At 46.5% G+C, this 14847-nt stretch overlaps 2 protein-coding genes across 2 annotated transcripts; both read right to left on the bottom strand.

The window, feature by feature from the left end:
- Positions 1 to 3503: 3503 nt before the first annotated feature.
- On the bottom strand, positions 3504 to 7172 carry LOC128299570 (serine-enriched protein-like). The gene is made up of 2 exons (XM_053035577.1): positions 5307 to 7172; positions 3504 to 5213 (listed from the first exon to the last, which is right to left on the bottom strand). The coding sequence occupies exons 1-2, from the start codon at positions 7170 to 7172 to the stop codon at positions 4572 to 4574; spliced, it is 2508 nt and encodes an 835-aa protein (XP_052891537.1). The 3' UTR covers positions 3504 to 4571.
- A 139-nt stretch (positions 7173 to 7311) lies between these two features.
- LOC128296835 (serine-enriched protein-like) lies at positions 7312 to 14116 on the bottom strand. Its single transcript, XM_053032335.1, has 6 exons — positions 13998 to 14116; positions 12862 to 12933; positions 10547 to 10893; positions 9778 to 9816; positions 7780 to 8370; positions 7312 to 7712 (listed from the first exon to the last, which is right to left on the bottom strand). Exons 3-6 carry the CDS (start codon positions 10874 to 10876, stop codon positions 7530 to 7532), a joined length of 1143 nt encoding a protein of 380 aa, XP_052888295.1. The 5' UTR covers positions 10877 to 10893; positions 12862 to 12933; positions 13998 to 14116; the 3' UTR covers positions 7312 to 7529.
- Positions 14117 to 14847: the final 731 nt, after the last annotated feature.

Genomic DNA, 14847 nt, shown 5'->3' with positions numbered 1-14847 from the left:
AGCTGGTGCTACTTCAGACCCGGAACGATGAACGATGTGATCGTTCGCATAGCTCCCACCAGACTAGACCTGAACGGTTCGCAATGATAAGCGCTAGGTGGTGCTACGTAAGCCCTGCACCAGAATGGCACTCAACCTCACGGATGGGTAGAGCTTCCAGTAGGTTCATTCGCCACGTTGTGTGTTTGTTTTTTTTTTATTTCCCAGTTCCGATTACTGCACATTGATGAACGAGCGCAAAACGTCATCAGCAATACGAGGGAGACCTCGAACACGACATCACCACCGTTTACTGTGGACAGGTCACAACTGACTGGGGGATGTAGTGCGAGGATGACCTAATGTAGTCGGGGCGGTTTAGTGGTAAATGATGTTATACCATTCGAGTGCTAGCTGATAAGACGCCCCAGAAGCGTAGCGTTGTGTTTGTTAGAGCTGGTGTGGTAATGAGACTGCGTCCGATAAAACTGCTATCTACCGGTGGTGAGTTGTCCATAGAAAGCGCTATAGGATCGAGATACACTAAACGTAGCCAATTGGTACTGGTGACTTGAAACACAATGGGGTTTTTTGTAGAACGATGTTTTTGTATTCTGTTTCTTCTTCATGTAAAGCAAACACTTTTAAGCTCATCTCATCGTTAAAATAAGATTTGGCAGGCTTAATCTTAAAGTTCTGTTTGTTTGTTGGCTATCTCTAGTCTACCAGATATTTTGAGTTCTACATGAGCGTTGTGTCATGAGTTACGTTACAAGCTGTGGCAGTACTCCTTCGTCGTTGTTCAACAGTTTGTTAATTGATATGAGGCAATGTTGATTGAGCTACCTTATCAAGTATCAATGCTAAAGATTACATTCGCAAACGACACAACCTTGACAGAGGCGCTTTGGTGTATATCAATCAAACCGGAGGAAGGATAGAGTGTGGGAACAGAAGCTTACATTCTGACCGCCAGACCTTCGTCAGACATGACTGAAAAGTTCATCGGATTTTAAAGATGAAGGTCAAGAGCAAAATGATCTTATCGTTACGTCAGGATGTCGGATTGATTGGCCAAAATGGTGAAGAAGTACCTATACAAGGAAATACAAAATCAGTCAATACTGGCCGCGTTTGAAGAATCCATGGCACTTGATTACCCTTTGCTATGTAACTCTTGTTACTTTTTTTGTGACTATGTGACAGAACTAACTGACTATTTTGAACTAACCTCACATAGAGAATCAACTTCAATAAAACGCAATTGTAAGCCAAGACTATGTAAAGACTGACTGACTCACAGCAAACGTTCCGATTTTCTATAAAGCTTAATAAACGTAGATTTCAAGGAGTAAAATTCAATATTTTTTCGTCACTTTAAATAGTCAATTCGAATAACTTTTACTTCTATAAAAAATGAAAAAAATAAGTTACCGTTGTTACCAAACGGTACGGTTAGTGTTGCCGATACAACCTTTTCTATGTGAAACACTTCATGACCCCTACACTTTACTTTCGTTTACTTGAAGTGCGATCGTTTGTTATCAACATCGCTTCGATGCTCGATATGCATGCCGCACCGGTTCCAATTTACAAACAAACGCATCGTTATCATTTGGAGTTGCGTGCGTGCTGCTGATTGGATACATTATGAAGTTAGGCGTTTACAACGAAATAAATAATTTCTCATGGTGGTAAAGAAGCATAATAGGTCACAAATTTACATAAATAAAAATGAATTTCCTAAAAGAAGTAGAAAAACATAACGTAAAGTTACACCAGTTATTTTACTCCTACTCGATAGTTTCGAGCTGTTAAAAACCCTGATTTTGTAAAAGAATAATTAAAAAAAAACATCAAAACAAACACGATTAAGCGATAAGCAGTGGTTTGTAAACACGTTGACGCAACCATGCCCACAACTGTTTATCGAAGGTGGTTTACATTAGTTACATTGTCTGATAAAACGCTTCCTTTACTCACCCCTTTCCATCCGTTGCCTTTCTTTCCATTGCAAACAGTAAACAATTGTGGTGTTTTTTTTCATCAATATATATTTTGCTTGTCTGGCATTATTTTTTATGTCAATCAACATACACCGATTAAATGGATGTAGACAAATGGATTCTTTTACCTTGATTGCGTCACAATCTGTTTGCTGTTGGGTGGGTTAAGGATGCTTGAGTCATTTTTGTGTGAGTCTTTCAATTGTGTTCCAAGAGTTTCAGTTTTATAGCAAGTATTTGCAAGTAGTTGCGTGTGCAATGGTGTGACAAAAGTCTTTGAAGAATCTTGTCTTCTACGGCCACACCTGTGGCGGTGTAGTACTGTGGGAATTTCCGAATATGAATATGTTTGGCAGAGTACGGTATAACGTGTTTGAAGAGTTGGTGGGTTTCCTGCTGTAATTGGCACACACAGAACGAGAGCATAAGAGCAGTAAAGATATGGAAAAGGAATCGGCTGGAGCGTGTGGCAATAAGGATGGTGGGCAACTGATTAGACTTTCATTGAACATCTAGCATCTCGGATAGAATTCTCGCAATACTGGTTAAACTCCAGCACATGAACGCCTAAAAGTATGCAATTTTGCTTTCATTATTAGCTGTTGCGAACAACCATAATAACACCACATTGCATACATCTAGGCGCTCCTCTACCAAAACGGTCCAGTCTTAACGGTGATCTATCCAGACGAACAGCAGTACAATTATAATAATAGTCTCCAATATCTATGTTTGTTATGCATTAGCGAGGATCGGGATCGTTTCGGGGTTTTAATAGTTTATAGACGTCCGACATTCAAGAACACTCACACACACACACAATCATACACCTACGAACTTGTGAGACTCGCTTGCCGATCCTTGCAGGCGTCTCGACCGAGACAGCAACCGTGTGATCGTTAGCACAATATCGTTTGGGATTTACATCTAACATAGCAAGGTGTTCTGAGTGGGTGGAAAAATTGAAAGGGGAAAAACATTGGCATACCACAGTAAGACGGCCCTCCCGAGAGTCTCGGCTGTTTTGTGTCGTTCGGTTGTGTTTTGATTCTGCTCCACATGGCGCCCGCACATGGCTTGCCTGTCCCAGATCGTGCTTTGGTTTTAGAATTTCGTGTTTTTCTTACGTGTGGTCGAATCCATCGTGTGTCCTCCAGTATCTTACCCTAATCCTGAACTAGCTACTAGAAACCAGCAGTGAGACCCGTTCGTCCATTGCACGCCAGAAGGAGAGCCAGAGAATGTGTGTTAGATAAGTAAGACGATTTGATCCCGGAAAAGTCTTATCGCTTTGGATAGTTACACCCCAGTGTGCATGGTGTGTCCAGAATATCCCACCAAATCCCTGGAGAATATGTCTCGTTGCGCTTCTAACGCACCCGCTGCCCTGTCTAAATGTATAAACCACATTAAATTAAACTGTTTTGCGAATAAGTATCGTCAGTCGGTTGTTTTTTGGCTATTCTTATCCCGTTGCATACGTTAAAGTTTTGCATTCTATCCCTCCCAACACCCACCACTGATTGATCGGACCGAATAACGATTATCTGCTCTACGACGCGGAGTAACATTTGATAAATTTACGAATGAGTTGAAAAATGTAACATTTTTACTACTGGTTTCTCATATACATAGTTTACTCGCGCTCAGCGATGCTTTATCGAATGTATGCTAATTGCAGTTCAACATCACGGTATCTCTTGGTTAAGGGCGGGAAAAAGGCACGGACGGGAAAACGTAAACACAATTGGAAACAAGGTGTCGTGCCTGTGCCGGAAACGGAATGGATCCATCCTGGAAACACCATCGATATCCATTCGGTGGCGGAAAACAGGAAAGAGTGATCGAGTTGTCTCGTTACGTTTACAGTGCGTTATAACAACAGTGACAGTTTGCTAGCCATCTGCCCCGATACCCTATACACGACGACTATCAATTACACCTGAGGAGGAACGGTAACGGTAAGGAGCTTAGTTCTCTTACACAATTCGTTTCATGTTTTAATATGTTTCAGCTTGTCGTAATATTACTTGAATTACTTGAACACTTTTCGTTTGTAAGGAGTGCGCACGTGTGCTTGTCGACACACACACACACACAGGAGATGGAGATTTTAAAAACGTTCTTAACATCCGGGAAGTGGTTCTTGAAATTGTGAACTGTTACACGATGGGGATTCACAAGGGGTTACTGCATTATTCAAAACTTGGAATCGATCGATTATTGATATGGTTGAATCTGACTGTAAAGACATGCAAAAAACGACGGCTAGAGTGTATGTAAATGTTTGCAAAACTGTAATTACTGTTCCTTTGCGCATTGACTTACTGAGAGCAGTCACTGTTGAAGTACCCGCGATAATGTGCCATAAAGTGATAAAGTGTAACGCAACCAGAAAGCATTCAAACGTTCGGTAAAGTTCCAGAGTTCCAGCAGGCACTGCGCGAAACAGTGCTGCGTCTCCGTACTGAAACACTTCCTTCCCGGGTCCCGGTGAACCGAACACAAATGAAACGCAATTCCTTCGTGAAGTTGAGATCCAACCCTTGCTCGGTTCTGATGATCTCGTTTACGTTTGCTCCCCGCTTAGAAGCTTTTCCCTATCTCGAGCAGCTTCTTCCGGCGGCTGTCGCGCCGCTTGTGGCGACCGTCGGCCTTCTCCCGCAGCTGGCGCCGTTCGGCCGACGGGCAGATGGCGTCCGGCGAGCTGTCCACCTTCTTCAGCACGATCCGGAAGGTGAAGGTGTGCTTGGGTGAGGCACTGGCGGCGCGGCGCGGTGACGGTGGTTCAAACTCGCTGCCGCTCGAGGTGTCCAGGTAGCAGGAAGACAGCCGACCGGTCGCCGTGCCCGCCATACCCGCCATACCGACCGGCCCGATCGAACCGACCGACGGGCGCGGTTCGAAGATGGCGGCACAGCGCTTGTCGGTGCAGAGGAAGCGGGGCGACTCGTTGGACGATTTGCGCGGTGGCAGTGGAAAGTGTTGCTTCGGGTCGGACGACGAGTAGGGACTGCGCTGCTGGGAGTGGTAGTGAGGCGGTGGACCGGTAGACTCAAAGATCGAGTCGTAGCTGTCGCGCGAGCTAAAGTTAGATGAGGTCTGGTTGGAGAGCGGCGACTTGGCCCGATGAGGTGCTGAGTAGTGCGTTTTCATGCCGGTGCTGGTGGATGGTCCCGTGCCGGATCTTGGCAGCGAGTCCCGACAGCGGCCCGGTTCGGAGATCTGCTTGCGGGTCGGAGCACGCGAGCTCGAAATGACGGAAAACGCCGACCGGGGACTGGCGGAGCGTTGCTGGTGATGCTGCTGATAGCTGTCCGCCAGATCGAAGTGCGTTTCGAGCGAAGACTTGCGACCTTCAGGATAGCCGGAACGCTGGAAGGTTTCGGCATCGACCAGCTCGATCGACGATTTGCGAATGTCGAACGGCGAGAGAGTTTTGTCACCGCGCTGGGAGTTGTCCAGCTCCACCAGCTCGAAGCTTGAGTTCTGATCCTCGTAGCTGGTTGATTGATAGCGCGAGATATCGAAGCTGGTGTCCATCGACGAGTGCCGATCACCGGAGACGCTCGAGCCCGGCATTCGATCCGTCGTGTCAATCATCTCGAAACTATCGCCACCCGAATCTAGCCGGCTGTGATGAGTGCCCTCATGATCGGTATCGCTGAGACTACGCAGATTCTCCAGGAACGGTGATCGCGGTGGATCGAACGAGGCCCTTCTCGAGGGTGGCTCAATTTCAAACGTCGGACACTGGATCGCGTCCGGTTCCCGGTTTGGCACTATCTCACCCGCCTCATCAATCGGTTCCTGGCGCGTAAAAAGAGCCTCCAAAGACTTTTTGATCTCACTGACAGCTGTCACCCGGAGCCGACCGCTATCCGCGCCGTTGCGCCCCTCATCGTCGCTACCGGCCGCACTATCCTGGGAGCCCCGGGGGCTTTCCTCTTCGCGGATCTGATCGTGCTTGATGTACGCTTCGCCGACCTTCTCAAAATGGACGCTCTCAAGCACCTCGAACACGGCATCTGGCCCACCGGGTATGCCTGCCGAGGTGGTGGCTGCTGTTCCATCGCTACTCTCGACATCGCTCACCTCATCGCCACTGGAGCGCTTGTCCCGCGAGCGCCCGTCCGAGGTGACGCTCATGCCCTGCGAAAGCTTTTTGAGCGATTTGAGCGACATCTTCGATCCTACATTCTTCCACTTGAGTGAGGACATGATCGGCTCGAACGCAATCTCCGACATCTGCTTCGTGATCGCATTCCGGCCAGCGCAGCTGGACGAGTTTTGAATGCTGGAGAAAGTGCTCTGGCGCAGCAGTGGCGCACCGGTGGTGGATTCGGTGCGCGTGAAGGCGGCCGCAAATTTGCTCGTGCGCGTCGTTACCTTCTTCGAGGGTTTGCGCACGAACGCCAATATCTCCTTCATGACGCTCGTTTTCTCTTTCTTTTCCGGCGCTGACCCAACCGCGCCCGGGTCGGGCTTCAGCGGGCTTTTGGGACTCTTGGGACTTTTGGGGCTGCGCTGCTGTTGGTGCGTTTCGATAGACTTCTGTACGATCTCGTACGTCTCCGAGGGATTGGAGATGGTGATCGGTGGAATGGTACCGAGCGTGGTGGGGCTGGTGCGGGACGAGCGCGATTCCGATCCTGGCCCGTACAGGCTGCCGCCGAGCCGGGACCCGAACCCGACCGGACTGCGGCTACGCTCTGGAGGTAGATGGATGGTGGGGCTCGTACGCCGATCCGGTCCACTCGCCGACTGGTGGCTGCTGAGTGAGTTGGGGCTGAATCGTTCCTGCTGGCTTTGCAGCAGTTCCGAGTACTCCGACTGCAGGTTGAAGCCGAGTGGGCTCCGACGGCCGGAAGGCGACCGGAGGCCGCCGGAAGGTGACCGCAGCCCGGATGGGCTGCGGCGTCCCGAGAAGGACATCGCCGTCGGCGATCGGCGATCGAAGCTGGACGCATACGCTTGATCGGTAATGAGCAGGTTGGGACTTTTCGGACGTCCGGATGGGCTACGATCGTTCAGCATGCTGCTCGGGCTTCGACGACCCTGGCTCAGGTTGAGCGATGCTCCGAGACTGCTCTTACGCCGGTGCGACGAGCGCAGCGTACCCTGGCGCGACAGACACGGACTCTTGGCCGAGCTGATCGAGCTGCGATGCTGTTCTAGATGGGTCATGCTGCCGACCGGAGATTTCGGTGGCTGCTGCTGCTGCTGCTGCAGAGGACTGGTGCCGGTGCTGAGCTGCGCACTGAAATTCCACGGCGATATGTGGCCACCCTTCGCGCTGCGCTCGGATGGACTGCGGCGTGTCCGGAAGCTTTGCGACTTGGCCTTCCGTATCTTGGGCAGCGAGCGGGAACTGCTCGACCCACCGCCACTGTTCGGCTGGTGCAGATGCTGGCTGTGGTGATGGTGCTGGCTGTGGTGGCCGTGGTGATGGTGGTGCTGGCCTTGGTGATGGGAGGACGATAACGATCTGCCATGGTGGGAGGACGACTCTGGAGTTGGAGAGGAGGGACCGTTGAGCCTTTGTTAGTTGCTGTGAGGTGGTCCACTAGCTGGATCACTGCTGCCACTGGAGCTAAGCGTCGTGTTGGAGCCGTACGGATCGAGCGAGCTCTGCACGGACATCGAGCGACCGTGCGACTGTCTCGCCCGCCTTACTCGGCTGGAGTTGGGGGAGAGCTTTCCGGGGTCCACACTTGCTGGGTCTGCCTGAAAGGTACGGAAGTTAGCACGGGTGCGGATGGGAGAAGGGTGAGGATGGTCGCTTCTGGCTCACCTGGTACGCCAGCGCATTCATGATGATGGAGTACGGCACCAGGCCGAGTGGGTGCACCTCGCGCATCAGCACGTTCGCCGGTATCTTGTGGAACTGGATGTACTCGAGAAAGTTCCCAATCACCTCCTTCAGCGGGGTGTTCTGGTTGGAGTCGCAGTACTTCTTGCTCCACATCAGCGCCGCCTGGAACTTGGTGAACTCATCCGCCCGCAGCTCTTCCCGCGCCAGTATCAGCCGCACGACGTGCTGGGGCAGTAGCGTGAAGCTGCCGAGATTCAGCACCTCGTTGCCATGCTCGTCGACGAACTCGAGCACCTTCTGCACCAGGCTCTTGGTGCACTTGTACTGGATGTATCGTTCGGCCGATGCTAGCAGCGCACACACGGTGTCCACGTTAATGCAACACTGCACGAAGCCACCGCAAGCGCGCCGGAGCTCCTCGAGCCCGTAATAGTCGGCGGCGTTCATCACACCGAGCAGGGTGCGGGGCTGCAGTGTCACGCAACCGGTGTGAATGTACTCGATCAGCTGCCGGAATACGTCCGGTTCAAACTCTTCGATAATAAGCGTTTGATGCTGCTGTCCCGGCGGCTGACAGAGGGGTTGGCGTTGTGGAAGAGAGAAAGAAAGTACGGGAAAAGTAGTTTTTAGTGCGTCGAAATACAGCGACAGGCAACGAGTAAGAAACGAATGGAATTTGTTCAGCTAAGTGAGAACGTCCAGAAGAGACAACACACCGAAACGTGAGCGTTTACAAAAAACTGTTTTGTGCAGTGTTTTCTGTCAGAGTTGGGTGCCATTAATAGGTGATCGAGGGACCGCAAACGAGAAGAGAGATCGTGTGTTTTTGTCATCTGGTTGGATGACCATTCAGTGCCACCATTCAGATTGGTTGGTTTGTGCGTGTAGCAGCAGTCAGAGCAGTTTTTATAAAGCAGGCAATCAGTGTAAAATGTATTGATGTTAAAAGAACACTTCTTGTCGCAGGCAAATATCTAGATATTATACATTCGATCATCTACGGTGTTTATGAAAGAGTACTAATCAGAAATCCATTGCACTAGGACTAGCAAGACGATTATTTTAAAGAGGAAAGATGCAATACAATTAATCACATGGAAAGTTTGAAAGCAAAGCATGCCGCAGTACGGTTGCAACTGAAGGTTTTGTTTCAAGTTTTTCTCTTTAAACAAGTTAGTTTATATCGAGTGATCATACTGAAATTAGTGCTTAAGTACTGGTGGACGTAAATACGAACTACAGCTATTCCGTGTGTGGAACTCAGTTCTACAGATTCAGTGACCATAAACCGTAAAGGTGAAAGAGTTTATTATTTTCATCTCCACTTTTGACTCCATTTCCAATGAGAGTTACTTTTGGCTTGTTGCGCCTGAATGTATGCAATTACGATAGCAGCACAGAAGGGTCGCCTAAATTTATGTAATGTCATCCTGAGCGTTATAGAACATTGAAGGTTATTTATTTGCATATTTTCGGGGTCAGTGTATTCTGGTACTTCACTTCACTTTATGTCACAAAGGAACAGTAATTTTTTAATTTAAATTGGTTGTTTAATGTGAATAATATGAATTAATATGAAGAATTCTTTAGTAACATCAAACCAAACCATCGATTAGCATTCGAAAAATATGGTGAGAGTTCTATTTGTGGCATAATTCGGTGCATTAATGGTCCAGTGTATGCGTAAGCTATTTTTACGGTCTTGTTAACAGAAAACAGTGTAAAGAACATGCAGCAACACTATGTCTGAGATGGGTAACAGCGAAATGCGAGACGAGCGATAGAAAGACAGAAGCACAGGCAGAAGAACACAGGGTCCGGTGTGCGATAGAAAGCGACAGTAGCTAACAGAATCACTAGTTTGAGAGGCATGAGAATCAAGAGTGTTTTTTTTTTGTTCATCCCCGAACTTCGGGGTTAGTCTTTTTTGTTTTGTTTTGGTTGCTATATGATTTTTGCCACTAATGTATGTTTTACCTCCGCAATAGGCGCTAGTTGCTGATTGAAGCCGCTTCTCTATGGGTGGGGTGTTTTGATGGTGAAGGATGGTCATTGATCGGACAATTTGGTTTTGTTGTCGCCACACACACAGCATTCGTGTGTGAATTTTTTGTGGGCCAGATGGTGAAGCACAAGGATGAAGGATGAAGGAATTGTCGTGTGGAAAATGTGGGCAAAAGCGTTTGGTTGTTTTTTTTTTTTTGTTACATATTGTTTTCAATTCAAGCGGGAGCAGTTGTACGAATGCGACGGCACACAGACGTTTAACAGTGTGAATGTTAGGTTAAGTAGGTTTTTTTTTAAATTGTTTAATTGAATGGCACACACGCATGGAACGATGGCGGGAGAGACAAAATAGACAAACGGAATTGGTTTATTTGTTGATCATTTGTTGTTTGGTTGAAAGATCGAACAAGGATAATATATTTACAAGAACGGAATATAATTGAACGAATGTAGGGTAATAGGATGGATAAACAATGAAAGGAACTTGGGAAACAAAAGAAGCACATTTCAGGGTATACGAAATGAAAGTAAATCAATTATTACCGCCATATGTACAAAAAGCTAACGAACTTATGGTTACGGAAACTTATGAGAAATTTCGCAACGAAATGAATTAAAACAAATGAAACCATTTTTATTTCATTTGAATTCAAAACAAAGCTACTCATTTTCCCGTATCGGGAGTGTAAGCAAAACCATCGCTACACAATCGAATCAACAACCCGACGACAGCACTTACCTGCTGTGCCGCGTTCTGTAGATTCAACAGCGGTTCCGAGGAACGCTTCAGGAAGAGTCGCAGCTTGTTCTCGCGCGGTGGCGGTTCCTTTTTGCGCTGCGGTGATGGTGCCTGGTAGAGCATCTTCTGGAAGACGCGTGACCGGGCGGCCAGTACCGCCTTGACCGCACAGACAGGTTCGCGCGTTTCACCGACGAGAAACGTCACGTCGCACAGTTCCGGCATCGAGGCGAGAAACTTCATGTCCTCCGCCAGGCCGGACTTGTTCTCGAACGTCGAGAGGTCCGGCTCGGCGTCAGCCATGCCAGAAAGTGGTAACACTTCAGGCATAGCTGTTATTTCTATTGCTGTGTTGGAAGAGAGTGAGAAAGAGAGATTGATAAATGAATGATGTAGTGAATGAATGGTGTTTGATGTATCTTTAGGTTATTTTTATCCAGAAAGTTACAGTGAAAGCATTTAATTATGATCTATATGGCAAACAGATACGACAACCATGGGTTGTCTTGGCCCGGAAGGATTGCAATTCATTTTAGAAATCGTCAATCATCTCTCTTCTTGATTTCCAGAGGCGACTATGAACATACCGAAAGCATCCAAAAATAAAGAATTGCATACATGTAGGCGTAGTGAAATAAGGAAACAAGCTTAAGAGGAAATCTCGAAAGTAGTGTGTTGCATTTTTATGATAAAAATGTTTGTGTATTTTGTCGTACTTAAACCACGTTTGGATGAATTAATGAGACCTTATAGTAAATTATGAGACCTTATAGTAAAAAGAGATACTTTTAGTAGAGTCTATGATACGTTTATCTAGTTTTTGTAAGAATTTTGACATTTGATGGTTTAATGCATTTATCAACAAACTTCCTTAACCAAACAAACTATCCATAACTTTTCTTCCATGAGAATCTGTAATTCAATTATTTTGTGCTTTATACAATTTAATTCTAAATGTTGTATTTCTCGTACATTTTTCCGGAACGAGAAATTAATATGACAAAAGATCAAAACAAATTCTTTAGCACACGCTTCTTATCCATTAAGGCTTATTATCCATTCTCCGCATGATATTCGCTCAACTGTTTGACAGATACCGTTTCAATATTTGAGTTTTCTACCCTTAGTTATCATAGACCCCGCTATAATTCTACGCCTAAAATTATGCAAAACTTACTACAAAATATATTTTGCAATGCTTCATTATCATTCGCTATCTCTTAAAAGCTTCTTGCAAGGTGCATATAAAACATCCAACTCTTAGCTCGTTTCCACCTGTTGCTTTAACCATTTGGTTAGAACAACATTACTCCATTGAACACATTCACCCCCGATGGAGCAGAAAACCCGTATGTAGCTCAGTGCTGCTACATTGAGCAATCGGCCCAATCAATCAATGTGCCACCAACACCGTCATCGTTGCCGTTCAGCAATCAATCATGCCTGCTAATCAATCGAGCACGTAACACCAACGTTACGACGAACGGCACAGTTTCATTCGTTAATAGCGTCTCGCATCCCCAGCAGTGCGGACGTTTCCATCGCTAGGACGCTCGGTAGTCTAATCGGTTTTGCAATTTGCGCACAACAACTTGCCCGTTGGTGGCATGCATGCTAGCCTAATGGAAATGTAACGTTGACCGGGAAAACCGAGGATCCAACATTTAAGGGGGCACGGGGGTAAGCTGGGTAAAGTATGGGCCGAGTGGACAATATTTTTCGCATTACCATCAAAGGCGTAGAACGGTACACGGTGTGCGCACGGGAGGAAACGGAAGGCCTCGAGACGGAGACGTGTGTAGGCAGCGAGACAGAAAAAAGGACACGCTCCAGCGGAAGTGTCCCAATCACTTCCAGCACATGGACGCACCACATGGAGCGAGCAAATATGCTATAAAGTACGCTTTGGCACAATGGGCTAAATTCTACCCAGGACGCTGTTGGAAACCTTTGAAACTATTCTGCGTTAAGGTATCTCTTGTAAAAAATATGTGAAATGTTCGAAATATCTAAAACAAAGATTAAAAATGTTTTATAGTTTGCATAAATTTAGGCGAAACCAAAATGCTTACATATTTTGCCCGAGTAGGAAAAAGCGCCTAAAGTTATGCAAATTGAAGTACAGATTAGTTTACACCACGTTTAAATGCGCAATGATACATTTTATCCTATTTTTCCACATGTTTAAAAATTAAAGAGCTTCCTCATGATATATTACCCACACCATCGCACATAGGATAACGACATAAAACAATCACACATACACACATACAGTGAGAGAGAGAAAGAGACAGAAGGATCAGAAGCATACGAACCTGTTGCAATCTTTGCAAGCTTTTACTCAACCGATCCAACAGGAAAATGGTGGTGGGGAGTCTAGGTTGGCTCTACTTGGTGTGTGTGTGCGGCAACGAGCAAAAGGAGAAAAAAAAACAGAATGAATAAAGTGAGAGAGATAGAGAGAAGGAGATAATTTGGTGTGGTGAGAGAAAGTTGTGTATGAATGAAGTACAAGTACGCAGGGATGGCGCACGTGGCGTTCGAGCAGGTTAAAGATACCAAACAAACCAAGGGAGGTGGGTGGCTGGGTTGGCGGTGATGGCGGTTTTCAATTAGCTGTGCTTAGTGTCAGTGTGTTTATGAGGGTTTCTTCTATGGTGGATGTGATGCAATGGAGGTCAAACTTGGAGCCGTTTTCCTGTATCGCTACAAGGGACCGCTTAAAGATCAACATTTCAACAACAGCATTCGCTGAAGCTTGGAGTTGGGATAAATATTGTTCACATACACACGCACACAAAAGAGCACGAGGACACGCTTTAAACACACACACACATACACACACAAGTCCTTCTCTGTCGTCCTATCTTCAAATGTTGCTTGGTGTCACTAACACGCACACACACTAAGCCACACACGTAGCAAGAGCAAAGAGGACACGGAAGTGAAAGAAGAAAGTGGCTGGAAGAAGACCAGGAGCTGTTGCTCCTGTTTCCTTATCCTAGATGGCCCTGATCTGTGTGCTTCTTGGAGCGACTATTTCTGTGCGGCGCTGGGTGCTATGATTAATTCATTCAAACAATTTCAATTCCGTGGCAAGGGTTTCTAGCATTGAGTAGCTTGTTGCATAGAGACGCAACGAGAACAGTAGACTTTTCTCGGCGCATAGCAGCAGGAAAACGGTAAGAAAAGGCAACAGCTGCTGGGATAGTTTTCTTTTATTCTTGAAGATAATAAGGGAATTCCACAACTCTATCGGCTTCGATCGAGAAGTTTCGAAGTATGATAGCACTGTTATCGCATTTTGCGTTGAACATTTTGAGTTTTCTCTGCAATGTTGTATGAGCACTGCTAGCACACACATCACCATCAACCCACTCCCACGGTACGCCATATCCCTGAAATCAAACACTATTTCACAATCAGCAGATGTACATATCGCTTTAGCTACCTTGTGGCAAGAGCACTAGTATAACGAACTAACTAAAGTGAACAAAAATTGCACACACAAGATTTTTTCCACCCTGTGTATGGTGGGGATGAAGCTACTGTGAGCCACACACGTGTACACACACACACACACACGCTACAGATGCTGCCAATGGGTGCAGTAATGGACGCAAGGCTCTCTCAGCTTTCCCATCCGACACGAACGGCAGTGTCCACCAGAATGACGCCACCAGCCAGGGTAGCTGAATGTGCGAGCGTGCTGAATGAATCGGAAAAGCATGGAAGAGCTTTTGTTCTCCCTTCTTCCTTCCGATGAAACAAACGCATGCGCTTTTCCGGCCCATTTGTCATGGCGTGTTGTACACAGGGAAAGTGACAGTTCACGGATGCAGATGTGTTGGTGTGTGACCAGGAACGCTTTTTTGTGGGAGCATTGAACATTGAACGACTTTTTCGAGCAATTTTGAATGATGCTCGAATTGCGTTCTCTGGTAATAACGGAAATTTAAGCTGAAACTATATTACAAAACAAATGCACAATAGTTAAAAGAAAGAATCAGGATTTGGTCAATTTCAATTTTGTTTCACTCGCTCTTGGCTGTATACGCCTAAAGGAATGCAATACTCTATACTACTTTGCAATTTGGAAGGAATATGGGCATTTTATAATGCTGATTGCATAACTTTAGGCATTCCTGTAGGATTGTTGAAATGGTTAAAGCGCTTTAAAATATTATTATTTTCATTTTAAGAAATTAGCTGCACTACTTATCAGACCGATCACGGTCGAGTGATCCCGGCCTTTCAGACGGACGCATCAATGCCATCATTCCATCTCAACAAAAACGCCT

The sequence above is a fragment of the Anopheles moucheti genome, chromosome 2, assembly GCF_943734755.1.
Source record: "Anopheles moucheti chromosome 2, idAnoMoucSN_F20_07, whole genome shotgun sequence".
Taxonomy (NCBI): Eukaryota; Metazoa; Arthropoda; class Insecta; order Diptera; family Culicidae; genus Anopheles; species Anopheles moucheti.
The sequence above is the reverse complement of the archived record's forward strand: the minus strand, read 5'-3'. Positions and strand labels throughout refer to the sequence as shown.